Below are 23,814 nucleotides of genomic sequence, written 5' to 3'. Positions count from 1 at the left end.
GTTTGGTTAGGCTCAACTGGACCATGACTGAACCGGTCACCTTCGGGCGAGGAGTGCGGCAGGGGTGCCCCCTCTCGGGCCAGTTGTATGCTCTGGCGATCGAGCCTTTCCTCTGTCTCCTCCTCAGGAGGATGACAGGGTTGGTGCTGCGGGAGCCAGAGCTGCGGCTGGTCCTGTCGGCGTACGCCGATGATGTACTCCTCATGGTCCAGGACCCGGGCGACTTGGCGCGAGTGGAGGCATGCCAGGCCATCTATTCGGCAGCCTCCTCCGCCCGAGTCAGCTGGGTCAAGAGCTCTGGCTTGGCGGTGGGGGACTGGCGGCAGGTAAGCTCCCTCCCACCCGCGCTTCAGACCATCCGGTGGAGTGCGGGTCCACTGCTCTATCTCGGTGTTTACCTTTCCGCCACGCACCCTTCCCCGCCGGAGAACTAGCCAAATTTAGAGGGCGGGGTGATAGAGCGGATCCGGAGATGGACGAGGCTACTCCGATGTCTCTCCCTCCGAGGGAGAGCACTGGTGCTTAACCAACTAGTCCTGTCCACGCTCTGGTACCGGCTCAACACCCTGGCCCCGGCCCCGGGTTTCCTGACCCACCTCCGGAGATTGATTCTAGAGTTCTTCTGGTCAGGAATGCACTGGGCCCCTGTTGGAGTTCTTCATCTACCCCTGAAGGAAGGAGGGCAGGGCCTGAAGTGTCTGTACACTCAGGTCCGCGTTTTCCGCCTCCAGGCCCTGCAGAGGCTCTTTTATAGTGCAAGTAGTTCGGCGTGGAGCATACTGGCGCACGCCTTCCTGCGCCGCTTCCAAGGGCTCCGATACAACCGGCAGCTCTTTTATCTTTGTCCGAGGGGTTTTCCGCGAGACCTCTCTGGGCTGCCAGTCTTCTACCAGGACCTCCTCCGGACCTGGAAACTGTTTTTAACGACCAGGTCCGTGGCGGCCACCGTGGGAGCAGATCTCCTCACGGAGCCCCTGCTACACACCCTGGCCCATGAAACGTCCTGCGATTGTAGGGCCTTTTTCCGATCCTCAGTACATTCACGTATCCGGGCGGAGTTCCTCTGGGCGGCGTCCACCGACTCCCTTCACGCTTTTCGAGAAGCGGTGGGCGCTGTCTGGTGTTCTCTGCTCAGTGACCCCGTCCGGTTCCCTCCGTCTGACCCTTTGATTGAGGGGAAGAGCGAGAGACGCCAGCCCCAGCCGTTGCCGCTGTGGATACCATCATTAATGTCATCTAGGAGGGGTCCTATAATACATGGGTGTTTACCCCCCCACACCCCTAAACCGCGCACCCCGCAGCCGTGCCCATCTTACCGGGCAATCTCAGGAGAGGGAGGATCGGTGACACTGGGCGCGGCACTAGGTAACTCGAGGGGGTGGAAGACCACGAGTGTCGAGGAAGCCCCCCCGCTCTAGGCCACAAGGTAACTCAGGAGGGTGGAAGACCACGAGTGTCGAGGAAGCCCCCCCGCTCTGGGCCCTTGAACACTTCTCCCTCCTGAAAGCTGCTGTGTTATACCTTCTGTTTGCGTTGTTTTGTTGCATATCTGTTTTGTTTTCCTTGGTAATTCTTGTAAGTGTTACCAATAAACTCTTTTTCTGTTTCAAAAAACAAACAAACCAACCTTCCCTGTTACCTTACCCAGGGAAAAGGGACCTACTTAGCCTGGGGCTAATATATTTGCCTTCTATTACTCTCCTTTTGCCTTCTGGCCCGACCCTGTCACACACCATAGTGCTTATCACCATGGAATCAGAGTGCTTCACAAATATAAATTAATTTATTTTCAAAATACTCCTGTGAGGTAAGTTATCATCCCCATTTTACAGATGGGGACTAGAGCAAAGAGAGATTCACATCAGAAGTGTCCACTAATTTTGGGTGACCAACTTGAGTGCCCAGCAACTGGAATTCATCTACCAATAAGCCCTAGGGACTGATTTTTTTCAGAGTACTTAGCATTTTATAGCCGTTTATCTGTTTAGAGCAGAGGTGGGAAAACTACGGCCCGTGGGCCACATTCAGCCTGTGGGACCCTCCTGCCCGGCCCCGAGCTCCTGGCCTGGGAGGCTAGCCCCCGGATCTTCCCCTGTTGTTCCCCCGCTGCCTCAGCTCACTGCGCCACCAGCACAATGCTCTGAGCGGCGGGGCTGCTAACTCTTGCCGAGCAGCACAGCTGCAGAGCCGCGGTCTGTGCTGTGTGGTGGCATGGCTGGCTTCAGCCACACAGCATGGCTGCCTGTCCTGGTGCTCCGGGTGGTGCGGCTGTAGTGGCGCCAGTTGCCGGTGCTCCAGGCAGTGTGGTAAGGGGGCATGGAGCAGGGGGGTTGGAGAGAGGGCAGGGGAATTCGGGGTGGTGGTCGGGGGTGGGAGTATGGATAGGGGTCGGGGCGGTCTGAGGGCGAGGAACAGGGTGGTTGAATGGGGGAAGCGGTTCCAGGGGGGCAGTCAGGAAGGAGGGGGGGGTTGGATGGGGCGGCAGAGGGCAGTCAGGGGACAGGGAGGGATGGATGGGGCAGGATTCCCAGGGGGGCCGTCAAGGGACAGGGAATGGGGGGGTTGGATGGGGCAGGGGTCCCGGAGGAGCCGTCAGGGGGTGAGAAGCGGGGGGTCAGATAAGGGGCAGGGACCGGGCCACGCCTGGCTGTTTGGGGAGGCACAGCCTCCTCTAACTGGCCCTCCATACAACTTTGGAAAAACCAATGTGGCCCTCAGGCCAAAAAGTTTGCCCATCCCTGGTTTAGAGTATGGCTCGCATTGACTTCAGTTGTAGGCCTTAGAAGTCTAAAGTTGATCACTGAGGAAAATTAGGAACACACAAGTGACTTGCCCAGCGTCACACAGGAACTCTGTGGCAGAGGCAGGAATAGAATCCATTTAACCAGTATGGCAATTATGTGTCTTAACCATGACACCATCTTTTTATTACATACCTTCCAACTTCTACAACAAATGAGGCAGAGGCCCTACAGACAACAATTTCCTTCACTGCATAGTCCTGTTCCAGCCCCAAAGCACCATCCTTCCTTCTTACTGAATGAGGCAGGGGTCCTGTGAATAGAATAGTATGTGATCATGTAATAAAAGTCTGTATCATAATGCATATGTACCAGTGGCATGAATTAAGGTTGTACAGACTGCTGCTGTCTGAGGAACTAAGGTCTGAGCCTAGCCACAGGCAGCTTTTTGTGCTACCGATCAAATGTGTTGATGTTCCTGTAATTTGCCAGCTTTTTGGGGGCAGTGTTTGATATAGTTAGGAGGAGCGTCTGTTTTGCTAAGAGTTGTGGCTAAATTTAAGTGTACAAAGGGGTTTGTTCAAATTAGGGATATATATGTGTGGGTGGGTGCTGTAGATGATGAACTGCACAAAGTTTACAAAAAATGTAACACACCAGTCAAAATATCTCAGGTGTGATTTTTGAGATTTCTTCAGTGGAACACTTTTTACAGATCAGGATAAATTCAGAAAATCACTGACATGTAAATGATTAATTCCAAGTTATTTTCTGAAAGAAAACCAGTGCTTTCTCAGCTACAGAGAAGGAGTAAGGTTCTGTCAAAGACAAAAGAGTGACATAACCTTGACTATGGTGTCACTATTGTTCCTCTATAATTATTTGTCTGATAAATAATTTCATCCATTATACTTCATGGGTAAAACCTGCTCAGTAAAAATGCAGATAAGGAGGTGGGATAATCCATCCAAAATCAGTTGATGTTTCTGTATGCTTTGCCTTTTTTCATTTTGTATATAATCTGCTGCATTTTTTTAGCCACTGTAAAAAATATTTTTCCTTTCTTTCCTTTATCTGTCACTCTTAAAATTACCTGTACATAATCTGCCACATCCTTTTGGATTGTTGGCTTTTGTATGGAAAGAATGTTGTTGGACTAACTAAGCAGGAAAAGGTTAAATTCATATGATGATGAGTATTTTCATGATTAAATACTACATAATTTTAAGTACACTCTATGTAATTAAAAATACTCAAAAGGTGTGTGAATACAGGGCTGGCCTTAGGTTTTTTGCTACCCTAGATGAACATCATTGCATGGAGTCCTATTCCCTATTCTTCCATACATTTACATCCCACATTTAATAGAATTATTTAATTTAATATTTTAGCATGTGTTTTTTACATTACTATGTCTGGGTTTATGTTTCTCTTTCCTTTCCCTCACTCCCTTTTTCTTTATGAAAAAAGAAAAGGAGTACTTGTGGCACCTTAGAGACTAACCAATTTATTAGAGCATAAGCTTTCGTGAAAGTGAGCTGTAGCTCACGAAAGCTTATGCTCTAATAAATTGGTTAGTCTCTAAGGTGCCACAAGTACTCCTTTTCTTTTTGCGAATACAGACTAACACGGCTGTTACTCTGAAACCTGTCATTTTTCTTTATGTTGACTCTGTGTTGGTGCATTTTTTCTCCCACTCTGTTTATCTGTCCAATTTATTTTTCTAGTAAGAATAATAATTCTCTCGCTCTCTCTCCCCGTCCCTTCTTTCTTCAACATCTCCAATGCTTTTCTACCTCCTTTTGTAATCTCCCTCACCCCCATGTCCATCATGGCTAAACCAGGCTTCCTCCTCATCTCAAGGGTAGAGAGGAAGGTTTGGCAGCTAAGTAAGCTGAGGTGAAACTTGTGATGGAGGCAGCTGGTTGGCAGATAGGGAATGATCAACTTTTCTTGGTTAGTCACATGAAAGGTCAACCATATCCTTCTCTCACTCTTCAGAGATGGATCTCTAGAAATCAGAGATTCCAAAAGTGTGTGCGCCTTTGTAGCTACATGCTTTGCCCACGTTTAGGATTGGACCTGCCTGCTTCCTTCCCCAACCCCTCAGGATGACATTTAGTGGCATTATCTAGACAGACCAGGTGAATATTTAAATATCAGGTTCTTATATAATGTCCTTGAGTATTAAAAAAAAACCAAAAAACAAACAAACAAAAAAAACCCCACAAAACAAAAAACCAAGAACCCAAAAGAGAAATACAAAAACTATAAGATTACTTAAAGGAACCCTATCAATCTAAAATTGGTTTGTCTTAGATTTTTTTTATCTGCTATTCTTACAAGTAACACCCGTGGTAGGGGTTCTCAACCTGGGGTTTGTGTAAAGGTGTCAAGAGTTCTTTGGCCACTGTGCCCTTCCTAGCTAGATGGGAAGTGAATCCCAGGATTGTCTTGCTATTGAAAAATAGGGTAATGGCAAGGAAAAAGCTGAAGAGTAACAGAAATAAAATATTTGTACTGGAAGAAGTCAGAGGGGAAAAGATATATTTTAGTTATTGGGGTTTCTTGTGGGTGTGTATCTGAAAGCTCTGTCTGTATAGTTAGTTTTACTGTTTCCCCCTGTGTAGTCAGTAACACCCCAATCCTGCAATGAGCTTCACTTTGGCAACCCCCTGAGCCCACATGGAGCCCCACTGACTTAATAGGAGCCCCACACAAGCTTAAGGACATATCTGTGTGGAGCTCATTGCTGGATCAGGCCTGTAGTAAGTTTGCTGTGTTGTCTGTGTGGATTTTTCATTCATCCATAAAGGGAGAGAAACCTTTACAAAAGTATTTTGCAAAACCACAAAAATTGACAGAGGGGTTCAAAGGTGGGTGTATTATCTGAAAATACTTTCAGCTACGTTTTTGAAGTGGACTAGATCTCAGGTTGACTTGGTCCCTTTAATAAGAGTAGTTTATTAATAGATTTTTTTTCCATAGTTTTATAACTGTCATCTTAAGAGTTGTCAGTTCTTACATTTTATTAAGTCTGTCTTTTGGAAAGTGATTTTCATTGCCAAAATTTGGCACACTGCTCATGGTAAAAAGGACAGGCATTGGCACCTCTAACATTAATATTAATATCCGTTTGAGACGTGTTTTGGTTCTGCATTTCATTTCTCCAGATCTTTCAAAATGTATTACATTGACATATCATATTATTATGGAGTAGTTCTGTTCATTGAGGTAGTTTTGAATTTTACTATGTGGTGAATATATATGTAAGGTGTTTGTTGAAAAAGAACGTTGAAAGTACAGATTTAAAGCTGTCCAAATACAAAAACATATTTTAAGCATGAATGATCTGTTTCTGTTCCATCTGGTACTTGCTAGGTTTAAACAAAACAATGATTAGATGACTAATTTAATTTTTATATTTCACCAAATAGTGTAAACTGATAATGTACTGAGCTATTTTTATTATTTTAACATTGCATATGATTTATACTTAAAATTATGTTCTGTGTTTTTATTTCAAGCTTGACACCTTTAGAAATAATCTTGATCTAGCTAAAGAAAGTGGAAATGATGAGGTAATTATAAACAACACTTATAATCCTGAGGAAAAGAGCCCCCGGTTTACAAAAAACAAACTAAGAGACAAAGCCTCAGTTGCAGAAAAAATAAACAATGATGTTGTTAGTGGAGAAGAAAACAAGCAACCAAAGTCTAACAAGAAGAAAAAGAAAGCAGTGTTACAAGAACAATTTAATGAGGAGGAAAATGTATATGAAACTAAATTGGAGAGTTTTGAAAAACAGATTACTGATTTTCCAGAGAAAAAAACAAAAAGTAAATCACAAACAGATGCATCTCGTCAAAAAGGTAACAACAAGATAAAAAGTACCTTGAATGAAGTGAGAGACGTAACTGAATTAGAAGAGGAAGAACAGCTAATTCAAGCCTATCAGCTGCAAGTGGCTGAGGATGAGGCAAATGCAATTAAGGAGAAAATAAGAAAAAAACTTACAGAACAGATGTCTGAATTCACCTCCAGTGTTCAAAGCCAAAAAGTTGTATTGAACAATGAAGTGGGCAAAAAGAAGAAAAAGAAGAAAGAAGTGCCAGTTGCATCTGAAGCTGAAACAAGGTATAGTGGTAAATTGTAATCTGTGCATGTATACATCTTAAACAAACTGTTTGATTTTTAAGATGGGGAAAGAATCCTGTGATAGAGCTGCAAGGTTTTTTTGTTTTGTTTTTGTTGTTAAGTGTGAACGAGCCAGATGATTTTATGTTGAGGGGGGGAACCTCTTCCCCTATATACACAAATAACTCTTCTACCACATTATATCTAAAAATGTTGCCAAGATCCTTACTAATTTGTAAGAAGTTACAAAATTGAATGCATTTTTTTTAATGTTGCAATACTACATGTAATCTGCCAATTCTTCACTGAGGACCCAACTCCCTGACTGTGGCCTTTGGGTCAAGCCTGATTAAAATTCGGCATTTATGAAATATTGTCTCAAGTCAAAACTACTTATCCACTCAGCTAACAGAATGCATCATTCTTTAGTATATTTTATTTCATGTGAACTGTGGCTCTGATCCTGCAAAGATCTTGTTTAAATTTATGCACATGAGTAGTCACAGGACTACTCATGTGCAAATCCCCACATGAAAATATTTTACAAGGTAAGACTTAGGATAATAAAATGGAGAGAGAAATTAAGGATAGACCATTCAAGAATGTGTGCCACCGTTATCACTGTAATAGCTAAACAAGACAAAATTATATTTTTGATAGGATTTTGAAGAATGAGAGCTAATGAATTTGAGAAACAGGAAGAGTCTTTTTAATGGATTAACAGAAATAGTACGTATTTGCTGACAGTGATGTGTGTTGCGTTACAGTGCAATGTCCCTCGCTGAACTACAGCATAACCCAGTAGAAGATGATACCACAAAAAAGAAGTCATCAGGAAGACTGCTTGTATCATACTTTAAAGATGAAATGAACACAGAGGAACACGAGGAGGAAGATGTGGAAAAACTGAAACCTAAAATAAAGAAAGCAAAAAAGAAATCTAAAAAAGGTTTTTGTAATCAAAATATTATAGTCAAAGTTTTTCATATTGGAAGACTTTGCTGCTGCTAAGTTCCTTTGCTGTTGCTTGTTCCTATCAATGAGACAAAGGTGGCTTAGACTATTAAGCAGTGGGATGCAGAGGGGTTGAGTTCCAGAGGTTTGGGCTGCACTGACAGAGCTGAGGCCGTTGTGGGGGTTGGCTTTATCTGAGCCCCCAGCCTCTCTTGCCTCCCCTACCATCCATCACCATGACCCCTTTTCCCTCACTACAGCCCTAAACCCAATCTCCATATCTCTCCCCCAGTCTCCCACTCCTCCATCCCCTAATGCCCCTCCCATTCCCTTCCAGGAAGCATTCACACGTCATCTCTCTCCCCGCCCTGTAGACTTTAATTACGTTCCCTCAAAATAATTTTGGCACCCATGACTCTCACAAATTGTAGCAACCTCCAGCCCCTCAGTCTAAAACTCCTTTTGTCTTAGGTAGGGGCTTGTGATTAATATATCCTCAGTTATGTTAAACTGAAGTGTGAGTTCACAGCCATGGGTCTCAATGAGGTCTGTGGTTCATCCAGTCATAATTGTCTCTCAGTTTAACAGTACAAGGCAGCAAAAGGAAACCAGTTTCTTGGGAGGGCCTGTAACTCAGAAGCCACCCCCTTCAAATGACCCCAAATGTGGTCTCTACCATTACCCTGCACCTTGTAAGGCATAATCAATTTAAAAATAGTCTGATTAGCTATTCAGATGTTAGACCATTTACAAGAATTGAGCTTCAAAGCATGTAAAATGGTGGGACTGGAAAACCTCTAGCTGTTTTTCTGTATTGGTGCATGCGCAGTGTAAAAAATGTACATTTTTCTTAAATGCTGTTCTCAGTTTGGGTCCCCCAAAGATTTAGTGGGTGCTGTGCACTGCTTTAGGTAAAACTGAACATATTGAGACCATTTTGCTCTGCATGACATCAATTGTTTAATCTCTAGCTCTGGGAAAAAGAAATACCCACCTAGAAATTTTTTTTAAAACGGCTATTTTTCCCAGAGCATACATCTCCAGAATCCCTGTCTCAAATGATCCCAAATTTGGGTCACTAACTCTACCACGCACCCACATGAGGCACACCAAATTTCAAAGAAATCCGACTAAGCATGTTCAATCTAGAGCAGGGGTTCTCAAACTTCATTGCATATGACTCCCTTCTGATGACAAAAATTAACTACATGCCTCCAGGAGGGGGAACTGAAGCCTGTGTGCTCCCCTCCCACCCCCGCCAAGCCCTGCTGCCCTTGGGCAGGAGCGGCCAAAGCCCAACCCCCACCACCCTGGGAAGGGGGAGCCAAAGCTGAAGCCCAAGGACTTCAGCCTCACGCAGGGGGCCTGTAACCTGAGCCCCTCGGGCTCCAGCTTTGGCTCCGGGCCCCAGCAAGTCTAAGCCAGTCCTCGCAACCCCATTAAAACAGGATTGAGACCCACTTTGAGGTCCTGACCCACAGTTTGAGAACCACTGCTCTACAGGACTTAGAAAGGTCAACCTTTAAACAAATGATACGATGCAGCCTTAACTGTAGTGGTGCTCCTATGCCATTATAATACTATAAAATAGCTAAGGAGGCATATGGCATATTTTCTGTTCCTAGTTTTGGGCTGAATTCATGGCAAATTAGATGGGTGCAAAGCCATAAGTGCCTATTATAGTCTAGGGGATTCAGCTAATTGTGCTAAATGATCTTGTGCTAGTCTTGCAATTTGGATAGTAAGGTATTTTTAATCACATTATATAACCATTCAACAGCATATTGTGTAGCTATTGAAATCATAAAAGACAACAGGTATACATACTGTCGTTTATTAGTGTAGCTGGCTACATGTATATTGAAGTCTCAGGGAAGAGCTGATGCAAATCAAGAGCAAGAGTTGTGGTTCATTAATTTTTATTTGATAATCAGTGGTAGAGAATGCTTGTGTTAATATATGTATTATGATACTCTATTGCATAAAGAACAGAACTAAATATAATGAGCCGAATGTCAAGTTTGCTGTGAAAATGTAATAGATTTTTAATTCTTATAATTTGTCACTAATCTCTGCTTAAAGATCTTTTTGTTTGTTTGTTTCTTTGCTTTTAGCATTAGAAGAAAACACAGAAATTGCTAGAGAAAATATACAGGAAATGAACAGTCCAGAAGTTTGTACTCAATCCAAACTTGCTTTTGATGACAGCCTTGTGTTAGGGGTTTACATCCATCGAACTGATAGACTTAAAACAGATCTCATGGTTTCACATCCCATGGTCAAGATTCATGTGATTGATCAGAAAACTGGTTTGTATGTCAAGAAAGAGCATAGGTGATTTTACTGATTTTTTTTTCCCCCACCCCCAACCCCACCAAAAAAAACCTTCATGTTCCTGCTTCTGCTGGAAATAATTACTTAAATAAGCATATACATACATGTTTAACTATAAGAATAAATATAGTCTTATTCACTGCAAATCCTCACACAACTTGCATACTTAAAATAAAGTACATGTGTAAGTGTTTGCAGGAATGGCGCCATTGTTTTCTTTCACATTTGGAGCACATGTATTATCAGAGTAGCAGTGTATCTGGTCAGACACACACATTTGCAATGTGACTGATTGACTCTTCTCCCAAAACAAAGAGAGAGATGGCAGAATCTTTAGAAGCCTCATTGAGAATAAGCAAACAAACATATTGAGGCCTGAATAAGAGATTTCTTTTTGCTTATTGGCAAAACATCTATAAGAGTATTGAAATGAAGGTGAGTTCTCCATTCTTCTTACCGGTTTCAGAGTAGCAGTCGTGTTAGTCTATATTTGCAAAAAGAAAAGGAGTACTTGTGGCACCTTAGAGACTAACCAATTTATTTGAGCATAAGCTTTCGTGAGCTACAGCTCTGTTTCACTTACCTATTCCCATGAGGGGCCTGATTCAAAGCCCACTGAAGTCAGTGGGATTTGTATTGGCTTCAATGGGCTATGGATCAGGCGCAATCAAAATGCTTGATTATTGGGATTTGGAACTTCAGCTATGCTTATTGCCCTGGACTTCATCAGTTGCAGTAGGATCTGCAGTGGTTATTGAATATTCTTTCTAAAATAAAGAGAATGGATATCTTGTACATTTTTTTGTTTACAGTTGTTGAAGTAGTCATAGTATTTTGTTCTTTGCTTACTTTTTTGAAAAATATTGACAATTGCAGTTGGTTGTTTTTAAACAGCAGCCGGGCGGTTTCATCTTTTTATGAACAAGAGCGAGTGGAGCACATTCTTCCTATTATGACCCAGCCTTATGATTTCCGACAATTTAAATCAACACTTCCAGAATGGGAGGAACAAATCATATTTAATGAACGTTTTAGTTATTTTCTTCAAGATACGGAAGAAAGCCCCAAAGTAGTCCTGTTTTTTGAGGTACAGATGAAATATTTTACAGTAAATTTTTCAAGTTGCAATTTTCTGACTGTGTATTTCTGGCAGCACTTTATTTATGATTTACAGTTATATTGCTGGAATACCATAGTTTTTTTAAGAGAATATATATTATGGTGAAGATTTTAAAAAACACTCAACATTGGCCAGCTGTTCTCTCATTGAAGCCAATGGGAGTAAAATTAGGCCAATACTAAGGAGTTTTGAAAATCCCTCCCCCAGCAGGATTCTGTTCTGGGTAATAAATAAATACTTTGGCGAATGTGTCTTATTGACACAATCAAAATGCTTCCAGAAAGGACTGAAAGGGGCACGCCAGACTGGGAGCTATGGTACCCTTTGAAAAGGGTGTAGCATACCCTCCTCTCATTGCACTGGCACTTCTTGCTGACAGAAGAATAGGTAGGGTCACTGTCCTTTTTTTGGGTTCCTAACACCAGCAGTTCAGAGGCTGATAGTGGCTGCCCCCTTAGTGCTGTCACCTCCTACTTGTATACATAAGCAAGGCTAGCCAACATGTAGCCCACAGACTTTTTTGCATGTTTGCCATTAAAAAAAAAAGTAGACATCTGTTTCTCCTTCATCATTACTCAAACAGCAATAACTACCTCAGCCTCAAATACATTTATGTTTATAGGAAAAATTGTAAAGCATGTTCCGAACATGTTTTTGAGCGTAACTGTAGCCGGTATTTATAGATAACTATATACAAGAGAGTTTATATAGTGTTAATGTGGAAATGGAAACCTAGTACAATCAATAATTTTTTCATACCCCTGTCATATATTTTTCTAAATACATTGTGCATATGCAATCTGATAACAGTGCCAGATATTCCTTTATGGTCTGCAATTTTCATAAAATAACTACATTCAAAGTACTGAGAGAGGATCCTGGTGGCTTATCACAGAAGTGATTCCAGTAGCGTATAGAGGCTCTTCATGGAAACAGTTTTAAAGTTTGAGACAAAATCTTTGTCAAATGAAAGCCTGCAGTTTCTGTTGTTTTCACTGGCATTACTTAGGCACAAATCTGAAGATCAATTGTAACTCTAATATTATGCATAGAATCGTAGAATATCAGGGTTGGGAGGGACCTCAGGAGGTCATCTAGTCCAACCCCCTGCTCAAAGCAGGACCAATCCCCAGCTAAATCATCCCAGCCAGGGCTTTGTCAAGCCTGGCCTTGAAAACTTGTAAGGAAGGAGATTCCACCACCTCCCTAGGTAACCCATTCCAGTGCTTCACCACCCTCCTGGTGAAAAAGTTTTTCCTAATATCCAACCTAAACCTCCCCCACTGCAACTTGAGACCATTACTCCTCGTTCTATCATCTAGTACCACTGAGAACAGTCTAAATCCATCCTCTTTGGAACCCCCTTTCAGGTAGCTGAAAGCAGTTATCAAATCCCCTCTCATTATTCTCTTCTGCAGACTAAATATCCCAGTTCCCTCAATCTCTCCTCATAAATTATGTGTTCCATCCCTCTAATAATTTTTGTTGCCCTCTGATGGACTCTTTCCAATTTTTCCACATCCTTCTTGTAGCGTGGGGCCCAAAACTGGACACCGTACTCCAGATAAGGCCTCACCAATGCAAAATCGAGGGAATGATCACATCCCTCGATCTGCTGGCAATGCTCCTACTTATACAGCCCAAAATGCTGTTAGCCTTCTTTACATGCATGCCGTGTAAAGTTGCAGAAGTGGTCGGATATGAGGAGATTCTGGTTGCAGACCATGAAAATCAAGAGAATTTGTATACCAAAATGATCTTTTTGACATATAAAGGGTTTGTGAAGAATTGCTTTTGTATTGTTTTTATAAAAAATATAAAGAGACTGATGTGAAATAAGAAACTTTGTAAAAAAAAAAAAAAAAGAGAGAGAGAGAGATTTACGTTCTTGAAGATCATAACACTGATGTGGTGGTGTGTGTGTTTAAATATCACTTGTGGTAGATATGGACACTGGATAGTTCATAAATTATATTTTTATAATAAGTAAAATGAGAATTTTGTTTAAATCCATGAATCCTGTCTAAAATACCGTCAGTAGTAATTATTACTTCAGAGAAGTGCATTCTCAATGGTAATGTATGTATATATTCTAATTTAATATCTGCAGATCCTTGATTTCTTAAGCATGGATGAAGCAAGAGCCAACTCTGAAGTGCAAATTCAGGAAAGTGGTTTTCACAAAATCTCTTGGGCATTTCTGAAGGTATTGTGAACTTAAAAATACAAAAAAACAACAACCAAAAGTAGAATAAAAAGCCTGCATAAAGTATCTAAAAGAAATTGGCAAAGCCAGCTTTTCAAAGAAACATATTACTTGTTGGGAAACTTTTTTAAAACAAACGAAGTATTTTAAACCACAGGTATAGAGACAGATTCTGACAGAGAGCGCTCATGCTATTAAAAGATCATGTAGATATACAGAGAAAATAGGTATGGCAATAGAGAAAATGGATATTTCTCAACTAAATGTACAAAATGCATGAAAAAATACATTTTCTTTTTCAAGTGCAGCACTTGGCAGAAAAAACAGAAGCTTCTGAATAAAGGCTAATCAATTGATAAATGTCATGGGTGTCTTCTCTGTACACCTGGGACCAGAAGTACTACCTGAAGAGCAGTTAGTGTCTTCTGTTTAAGTGCTATTCAAAATTCTAGTAGACCTTTTAGTTAAATCCAGATATTGAGGGGGCACTGTGAGTCCCCCCCCCACTTAAAATAATGAAATTGTCATGACTCGCCTTAATCCTACAAAAGGGGAATCATCCTGACAAACAGTGGTCTATCTCCTGCCCCTAGTAGGCAAAAAACTAACTTATGGAAGGGATAAGTTCCAGAGCTCACTTATTTTCTCTTACCCTGAGTCATGCTATGCTACTCGGGGATGTTTACAGGCGCTACAGTGGTATGCCTGTGGCTTTGCAGCTGCCCCATTGTAATGCAGTAGCATAGATACTTGCTACAGTGACAGGGGTTTTCTGTCACTATAATAAATCCATTTCCTTGAGAGGCTAGGCAACTAGGTTGATTGAAGAATTCTGACGTAGTGGTGTCTATGTAGAGGCTTAGATTGGCTTAACTTCATCTCTCAGTTATGAATTTTTCACTTTGGGGAAGATGGGAGAGTTGCTACTTCTGCTGCACCTTCTGTCCTCCACCAGAAGACTGTAGAAGCGCCTTCATTGGGACATGAAAAAAGTGGGGGCAAGAGCAGGGACCTAGCTGCTCTTTGTGGCAGAAATCCAATGAGTCTCAATGGACAGTTTTCAGAGTAACAGCCGTGTTAGTCTGTATTCGCAAAAAGAAAAGGAGTACTTGTGGCACCTTAGAGACTAACCAATTTATTTGAGCATGAGCTTTCGTGAGTTACAGCTCACTTCATCAGATGCATCCGATGAAGTGAGCTGTAACTCACGAAAGCTCATGCTCAAATAAATTGGTTAGTCTCTAAGGTGCCACAAGTACTCCTTTTCTTTTTTCAATGGACAGTGCAACTGTTAATAACATTAAAAATATAATATTTTGTCTTAACAACCACATTAAAACTAAATCTTTTTTTGACTTTTCCCTTTGGAAAGGAGTTGCAAAGGAAAGTGATGTTGCAAATAGGGATTCTTTCCCAAGTACAATATATTACATAACTACTTCTTGTGAAAAATTATAATAAATTAATGAATGCCTTTTTCTCTTGGGAAAGACAAAGTAGGTGAGGTGATCTGTTTTATTGGACCAACTTCTGTTGGTGGAGGGTTTGAGTTTCACAGAGCTCTTCTTCAGGTCTGGGGAAGGTAACCAGAGAGTCTAAGCTAAATATAAGCTGGAACAGATAGTTAAGGGATTCACACATTGTAGGAGACCACTTAAAATGAAGTGGTCAGTTACAGGTTAGCAGGCAGTGAGGTGTGTTACAACTTGGCATAATGAACTATGAACCTTGTTGAGTCCATGGTTTGTGGTGTCTATTAGAGATACGAATTTAATTTCCTAGGCTCACCTTTTGAAGATGCTGTGCAGGTTTCCTTTGAGGACAAGTATTGAAAGATCAGATATGGAGTGATTGCTTTGTGAAAAGTATTCATCCAGACGTGATAAGGTGTTTTTGTCTTATCATTTTTCTGTATGAGTTTATTTGAGAGCTTAGAGATTGTGTGTCTGGTTTTACCTCCATAGTTGTTGTTAGTGCATTTGATGAGGTACACCACACTTTGAGATAGGCATGTGTAGGACCCATGAATCTTGAAAGTTGTATTGTGGGGAGTATTGATGATTGTAGTGATGGAGACTTGTCTGTGGGTTTTGCATCTGTTCTGGCAGGTTCTGGTGCTGCTTTGAGTTCTGTGTTTTGGTCTATGGGGAGCTTGCTTCTGATGATGAACTTAGCAAGGTTGGGGGATTGTTTGAAGGCCAGAAGAATGGGTCTGGGAAAGATTTCTTTCAGGGTGTGGTCCCCATCAAATGTGTTATGCTTATAAGAAGCACATGGAATCTTTTTCAAGGGGATATCAGAACCCCGTGGAGGTTTCACACGAGGCTGCTCTCATAGACTGGGTAACTTGGGACCAGGAGGGTGGTCATACCCAGATCCCTGATACCTCCCAGAGGGCACTAAGCAGTGCCAACAAGAGGGGGAGAAGGAATACAACTCCATTAAGACAAAGCTCCCCAGCTAGCCTGACAGACCCTAATGCAGCTTGGGGAGAGCCAGGAAAAGTGGGATGAAGCACGGACTGGGAGGCCCTTAAATTACAATTGCAGCAGAAGGAGGTAGCAAGCATAACCCCCAACGCTCCTCCTATCCCTCCTCCTCCAGAAGACAACGAGGGAGGCCTGCTGGATAGGGAACCCCCACATTATGTAGGAGCACAGCAGTGGAGGTTCATAGGTAAAATCACCTGGGATCCCGGGGGGGCGACCATGTATTTATGTCCAGCTGGGTAGATATGCTCCTATGCTAGCTCTAATTGACACAGGAGCTGCTGTATCTTTAATAAAATCCACTCCAAAAGCCTAATGGGGAGAAATTGTCTTCGAGGAAACTTTGCTTATTTTGTTAGCTTTGAATTAGTAAGAAGAAATTGTTTTGGTTTTATTCTTTGCTTTATGTGTTAATGATTGTTTGTTTGTTTTTAGAAGGATAGAAGTGTTATGGCTACAGTTCTTTCTTTTGAAATTATTTACTGTTTTGTGTGTGAGTGAAGAATGTATGGCATGCTAACAGAGAAGACACATGAGGCACCAGTACTGATGGGCCAGATGGTCAAGAGAGGAGTGGAGAAGTCAAGAGGCACCAACCTTATTATCAGAATCACCCGGATGGCAGGCTGACAACCCTAAAGCAAAGGCATATGCCCCAAGGACAAGATAAAGAGTGGAGCCAAAGGGACGAGATAAGAAACATCTGCGGATACTCCCAGTAACAACCCAAAATAATGCTGATTGGCAGCAATCTTGACTACCTCGTGATTAACAGCTCCGGTGTGACACAGCAAGGTCCATAGACTTTTATGGGAACTTATTACTGTAAAAGAAGGGTGTATTCCTATGGGACTCTGGGTTTGTTCTGCATCAACATCAGAGTTTCAGATGCGTCCGACAGAGACCCAGCTCCAGCTCCTCCCCTCCCTCGTGTGCAGTTTCAGCTGGCCACTGGAACTGACCGAGCAACACTAAGGACTGGTAACTATAAGATCCAGCTGCAGAACCTTTTGGGGTGTCTGTGTGTGTGAATGGAAGCACGTGCTGATTTTAATGTTTAAATTGTACTCTCAATAGATGGGACGTATTGCCTTATCCCCTTGAAAAAGATTCTGTTTGCTTCTTATATGCATAACATATGGGTTGTAATTATTTGATGATACTTTGTATGAGTTCCAGTGTGGGGTGACAGGTGACAACTAGGGTTGTGCAGTCAGTAGGTTGTCTTTTCTTTTTTTTTTCTGAATGGAATCAGGTTCTCCACAAGTATTCTGGTGGCCCTTTCCATGATGTGATCTACTTCTCTGGTGGAGTGTTCTTGTTTAGTGAAGGCAGTTCTAAGGATCTTTAGGTGTGTATCCTGGACTTTCTCTTTGGAGCAAATTCTGTGGTATCTGAGTGTCTGGATATAAATAACAGATTTCTTAGCGTGCCTGGGGTGGTAAAGGTGATCTGTGAATTTCTTGTATATAGTTGTTTGTAGGGTTCCATTGCTGAAGCTCATCATGGTATCCAGGAAGCAGATGCAGGTATGGAGTACTCTAGAGAGAGTTTGATAGATGGGTGATGGTGGTTGAAGTTGTGGTAGAAATCTATGCAGGAGTTCATAGAATCATAGACTATCAGGGTTGGAAGGGACCTCAGGAGATCATCTAGTCCAACCCACTGCTCAAAGCAGGACCAATCCCCAACTAAATCATCCCAGCCACGGCTTTGTCAAGCCTGACCTTAAAGACTTCAAAGGAAGGAGATTCCACCACCTCCCTAGGTAATGCATTCCAGTGTTTCACCACCCTCCTAGTGAAAAAGCTTTTCCTAATATCCAACCTAAACCTCCCCCACTGCAACTTGAGACCATTACTCCTCGTTCTGTCATCTACTACCACTGAGAACAGTCTAAATCCATCCTCTTTGGAACCCCCTTTCAGGTAGTGAAAAGCAGCTATCAAATCCCCCCTCATTCTTCTCTTCTGCAGATTAAACAATCCCACTTCCCTCAGCCACTCCTCATTAGTCATGTGTTCCAGTCCCCTAATCATTTTTGTTGCCCTCCACTGGACTCTTTCCAATTTTTCCACATCCTTCTTGTAGCGTGGGGCCCAAAACTGGACACAGTACTCCAGATGAGGCCTCACCAATGTCGAATAGAGGGGAATGATCACATCCTTCGATCTGTTGGCAATGCTCCTACTTATACATCCCAAAATGCCATTGGCCTTCTTGGCAACAAGGGCACACTGTTGACTCATATCCAGCTTCTCGTCCACTGTAACCCCTAGGTCCTTTTCTGCAGAACTGCTGCCAAGCCATTTGGTCCCCAGTCTGTAGCGGTGCCTGGGATTCTTCCGTCCTAAGTGCAGTACTCTGCACTTGTCCTTGTTGAACCTCATCAGATTTCTTTTGGCCCAATCCTCCAATTTGTCTAGGTCCCTCTGTATCCTATCCCTGCCCTCCAGCATATCTACCTCTCCTCCCAGTTTAGTGTCATCTGCAAACTTGCTGAGGGTGCAATCCGCACCATCCTCCAGATCATTAATGAGGATATTGAACAAAACTGGCCCAAGGACTGACCCTTGGGGCATGCCACTTGATATCGGCTGCCAACTAGACATGGAGCCATTGACAACTACCTGTTGAGCCCGACAATCTAGCCGGCTTTCTATCCACCTTATCGTCCATTCATCCAGCCCATTCTTCTTTAACTTGCTGGCAAGAACACTGTGGGAGACCGTGTCAAAAGCTTTGCTGAAGTCAATGAACAACATGTCCACTGCTTTCCCCTCATCCACAGAGCCAGTTATCTCATCATTGAAGGCAATTAGATTAGTCAGGCATGACTTGCCCTTGGTGAATCCATGCTGACTGTTCCTGATCACTTTCCTCTCCTCTAAGTGCTTCAGAAATGATTCCTTGAGGACCTGCTCCATGATTTTTCCAGGAACTGAGGTGAGGCTGACTGGCCTGTAGTTCCCAGGATCCTCCTTCTTCCCTTTTTTAAAGACGGGCACTACATTAGCCTTTTTCCAGTCGTCCAGGTCCTCCCCCGATCGCCATGAGTTTTCAAAGATAATGGCCAATGGCTCTGTAATCACATCCACCAATTCCTTTAGCACTCTCGGATGCAGCGCATCTGGCCCCATAGACTTGTGCTCGTCCAGCTTTTCTAAATAGTCCCAAACCACTTCTTTTTCCACAGAGCGCTGGTTACCTCCTCCCCATGCTGTGCTGCCCAGTGCAGTAGTCTGGGAGCTGACCTTGTTTGTGAAGACGGAGGCAAAAAAGGCATTGAGTACATTAGCTTTTTCCACATCCTCTGTCACAAGGTTGCCTCCCTCATTCAGTAAGGGGCCCCTTCTTGTTGCTAACATACCTGAAGAAACCCTTCTTGTTACTCTTCACATCTCTTGCTAGCTGCAACTCCAGGTGTGATTTGGCCTTCCTGATTTCATTCCTGCATGCCCAAGCAATATTTTTGTAGTCTTCGCTGGTCATTTGTCTAATCTTCCACTTCTTGTAAGCTTCTTTTTTGTGCTTAAGATCAGCAAGGATTTCACTGTTAAGCCAAGCTGGTCACCTGCCATATTTACTATTCTTTCTACACATCGGGGTGGTTTGTCCCTGTAACCTCAATAAGGATTCTTTAAAATACAGCCAGCTCTCCTGGACTCCTTTCCCCGTCATGTTGTTCTCCCAGGGGATCCTGCCCATCAGTTCCCTGAGGTTGTCAAAGTCTGCTTTTCTGAAGTCCAGGGTCCGTATTCTGCTGCTCTCCTTTCTTCCTTGTGTCAGGATCCTGAACTCGACCATCTCATGGTCACTGCCTCCCAGGTTCCCATCCACTTTTGCTTCCCCTACTAATTCTTCCCAGTTTGTGAGCAGCAGGTCAAGAAGAGCTCTGCTCCTAGTTGGTTTCTCCAGCACTTGCACCAGGAAATTGTCCCCTACACTTTCCAAAAACTTCCTGGATTGTCTGTGCACTGCTGTATTCCTCTCCCTCTGCAGATATCAGGGTGATTGAAGTCTCCCGTGAGAACCAGGGCCTGCGATCTAGTAACTTCTGTTAGCTGCTGGAAGAAAGCCTTGTCCACCTCATCCCAGGACTTCCCATTCTCCCTGCTTGTTTCCCAGGCTTCTTGCGTTTGTGTATAGGCACTTGAGATAACTTGCTGTTTGTCCTGCTTTCTTAGTATGAGGCAGGGGCCCTCCCCGTCACACTCTCCTGCTCGTGCTTCCTTCTGGAATCCCACGTCCCCACTTACCTCAGGGCTTTGGTCTCCTTCCCCCGGTGAACCTAGTTGAAAGCCCTTCTCTCTAGGTTAGCCAGCCTGCTTGCGAAGATGCTCTTCCCTCTCTTTGTTAGGTGGAGCCCATCTAGCCTAGCACTCCTCCTTCTTGAAACACCATCCCATGATCAAAGAATCCAAAGCCTTCTCTCTGACGCCACCTGCGTAACCATTCGTTGACTTCCACGATTCGACAGTTTCTACTCAGGCCTTTTCCGCTCACGGGGAGGATGGACGAGAACACCACTTGCACCTCAAACTCTTTTATCCTTCTTCCCAGAGCCACGTAGTCTACAGTGATCCACTCAAGGTCATTTTTGGCAGTATCACTGATGCCCACGTGGAGAAGCAGGAAGGGGTACCGATCCGAGGGCTTGATGAGTCTCGGCAGTCTCTCTGTCACATCGTGAATCCTAGCTCCTGGCAAGCACAGACTTCTCGGTTTTCCCGGTCGGGGCGGCAGATAGATGACTCAGTCCCCCTGAGGAGAGAGTCCCTGACCACCACCACCCGCCTCCTTCTCTTGGGAGCAGTGGTCGTGGAACCCCCATCCCTAGGACAGTGCATCTCATGCCTTCCAATCGGCAGAGTCTCCTTCTGTTCCCTTCCCTCAGATGTATCATCTGGTCCACTTTCCACATTAGTACCTGGGGAGAGAACATGAAAACGGTTGCTCACCTGTATCTGTGTTGCTGGTACGTGAACGCTCCCCTTTCTTCCTCTGGACGTCACGTGCTGCCAGATTTCTTCACCGTCCTCCTGTCCCCGCTGCGCAGTCTGCTCTGACTCTTCAGAACATTGTGTCTGTAGAAGCATATCCTGACGTATGCCCAGGAAATCTTCAGTTTTTCTTATGCAATGCAGGGTTGATACTTGTTTCTCCAGAACTTGAACCTTCTCTTCCAATATGGAGACCAGCTTGCACTTTGATGATGGGGTGTTGAGTAGTGTCCATTTAGTGGGTCTTGGTGTCATGGTTTCTCTCAAAGGTGGTATCAGTTGTGGAGTTGTTGTCGTTAGTTTTATTTTTTGTTTTTATGTTGGATGGCTGTCATCAGAGAAGAGGGCTTTTTAATAGTTGTTTTGGGTTTCCTGCATAATCTCCAGGTATGTTTTTCCTTATTTTTTTTATTCCAGTGTGTGGGAGCATGTGGTGATTTATTGTTTGAGGTTGGCCCTTCTGGAATAAGGTGGAGGAGGTGGTTCCTCAGTTTTTCTGAGGTCCTTCTGTAGAGCTGTTCATCATATTTGGAGTTTTATGCAGTGGTCAGAGGGTTATAGATGGTGAGTCCTCTTGGTATGATGATTTGTTTTTTGCGTCTGTTCAGGAAGTAGATGTTTCTTGGGTCTATGTCACTTAAAGGTATTGTAGGTCTGCACCATTTAAGACTGAGGCCAGATAGGAGTAAATTAACAGAAATATTTAGTTTCTCTTAAATGCTATATGATCTTTTACCAATTTTTTTTTAATTTGCAAAATTTATTTTAACAAATTTTCTCTTTTTTTGTGGCAATATGATACAGATAAAATATTTATTGCAAATTCTTATTTCTCTGAATTATTTCAACAAAATGTAACTTGTAATGCCTCAATCGATGCAAGAAAAAGATTACACAAGAATGCCAGTTTGAAGAGAGACATAAAAAATGGTAGTGCTTTCTGAATTATAGTAGGGTTTGATCCTGCAAACATACTAGGGTAGTGCTTGCTTACTCTCAAGAGTAATCCATTGAGTAGAGTGGGGACATCACTCATGGGAATAATAACTATCCCCAGTAGTAAGTTGAGCCCCTCGTTGGTCAAAAGTGTCAGTGTCATCAATGGCTTGTATGAATTTTGAACAAAAGTAGCAATTTTCTTTAATTTTTTTAAATTACTCTTTTAGCTTGTAGGTGCAAACAGAGTCCTAAACATTGATGGGAAACTACGTCTGCAATTGTATTATCCACCTCCAAGGACCAGGACACAGTCAAATGTTGTTGAGGTTTTTGATTGGTGGGAAAAGGGTCCTAGGAATCGTTACCCATCAACATTATATGTAACTATAAAAGGCATAAAACTACCAGATCATGTAAGTTAAGTACATTTACATATTTATATATAAACAGAAATACTTAAGATCCATTCAAGCTATTTATTTTTAACCGAAATCAGATGACAATTTACATTTTTATGTTTTTTTCTGTAACTGTCCTTTATAACTTGCTATACTAAGCCTACTACATCTTAACATGCCCCCTCTTTTTTTTTTTAATCTGCTTAGCACTTTACAACTTCTCGTAAAAATGTTCAAATCAGTTTCCCCAACTGCTCTGAATTTCCTGCTATTTAGCCAATGTTTTCCATAGAACAGTCATGTATCATCTTGGCCCTCTCTGTCCTCTCATATTGGTGAAAACTGGGCCAAACATCATTAAAGTTAATTGAATTGAACTGGTATACAATTAGTGCAAGTGAGAGGAGAATTCGGCCCCTAACTTTTATTTTTGTTCTAAAAACTATATAAGAAAATGTACTTTTTATCAGATTTAACACCTTTTAAAGGAGGTGAAATCTTAAAATCAGAATAGCTATGATTATTTGCTCCAACACCACCCAGATGGGGACTTAAAAATAAAATTTTGTTAAATACTATATATATTGTTTTATTACTGGCTTCTTTATCTATAATCTTGACAGATTTCTTATCTTTGTTTAATACTGACATGGGTGAAGTGTAGTGGGGTTGGGGCAATGAAATCCACATTCCCAATCCAAGGCCAGCGTGTAAGGCTGTTGTGTAGCTCTCTCAGATCACTATTTAAGCCTATAGATTGGAATAGCAGCTACAGACCTTCTGCACTAGTTACATGTATTGTTAGATCCACTGGACTTTACCCCTTGCCTGCCTTGCCCCATTCCTATGATGCCATTCTAGTACACTGACCCTTTCCATAGAATATGAGTGGATAGGCACCTCCACATGGCTGGCCAGTCCACCCACAGTCTCTTTGCATGGCCCCATATAGGCTCTAAATTGTGTAGAGTGTCTTGTACTGGCCCTCTGAACCACAGGTGAATTTAATCCTTTGCATACTTATAGTATTTTTACATTTTTGTTCTTCTTAAATGCTCTTAACTTCTGTCTTTCCTGACTTTCTGACTTTAGTGACTGATCCTGCAGATAGTCACTGCTCCATAATCTCTATTCCTGCACATATTCCTCCTGAAATCTATGGGTCTAAGTGCAATAGTAGCTATTGCATGTGCAATAGTAACTGTTTGCTATATGTGGAATAACATATGCATTGGTAACATATGCATTGGTGTGCTAGGCACCATACAAACCTAGAGTAGGAGTTGGTCCTTGACCTGAACTATAATGCCAGACAAAGAGTGGAAGGAAAACAGAGGCACAGAGAATAGAAGTGACTTGCTTCTCCCTGATATTAAGGCATGTTCTTGGAGGTATTTAGTGTGCATTTCATTAAGATATTTACAGTTTTCCTTATCAAAAGAGGGAGCCTGAGTTCAGTAGCCAATGTGGCAGTCAGGCTGCACAGAGATCA

At 42.6% G+C, this 23,814-nt stretch overlaps 1 protein-coding gene across 3 annotated transcripts in view; it reads left to right on the top strand.

Moving 5' to 3' along the window:
- AHI1 (Abelson helper integration site 1) overlaps positions 1-23,814 on the top strand; it is a 182,134-nt gene that overhangs the window by 22,032 nt on the left and 136,288 nt on the right. For 2 of the 3 annotated variants that reach the window (XM_084625129.1, XM_084625128.1), the window contains exons 6-11: positions 6,269-6,879; positions 7,647-7,828; positions 9,948-10,167; positions 11,062-11,254; positions 13,398-13,493; positions 22,152-22,337. In XM_084625129.1, the coding sequence (XP_084481255.1) occupies positions 6,269-6,879; positions 7,647-7,828; positions 9,948-10,167; positions 11,062-11,254; positions 13,398-13,493; positions 22,152-22,337 (1,488 nt within the window). The remainder of the gene's footprint in view (positions 1-6,268; positions 6,880-7,646; positions 7,829-9,947; positions 10,168-11,061; positions 11,255-13,397; positions 13,494-22,151; positions 22,338-23,814) is intronic. The other variant, XM_084625130.1, reaches the window with a different exon arrangement.

The sequence above is a fragment of the Lepidochelys olivacea genome, assembly GCF_965140295.1.
Source record: "Lepidochelys olivacea isolate rLepOli2 genome assembly, chromosome: 3".
In the NCBI taxonomy this organism is placed as follows: Eukaryota; Metazoa; Chordata; order Testudines; family Cheloniidae; genus Lepidochelys; species Lepidochelys olivacea.
This window is presented reverse-complemented; position numbering and strand designations above follow the sequence as displayed.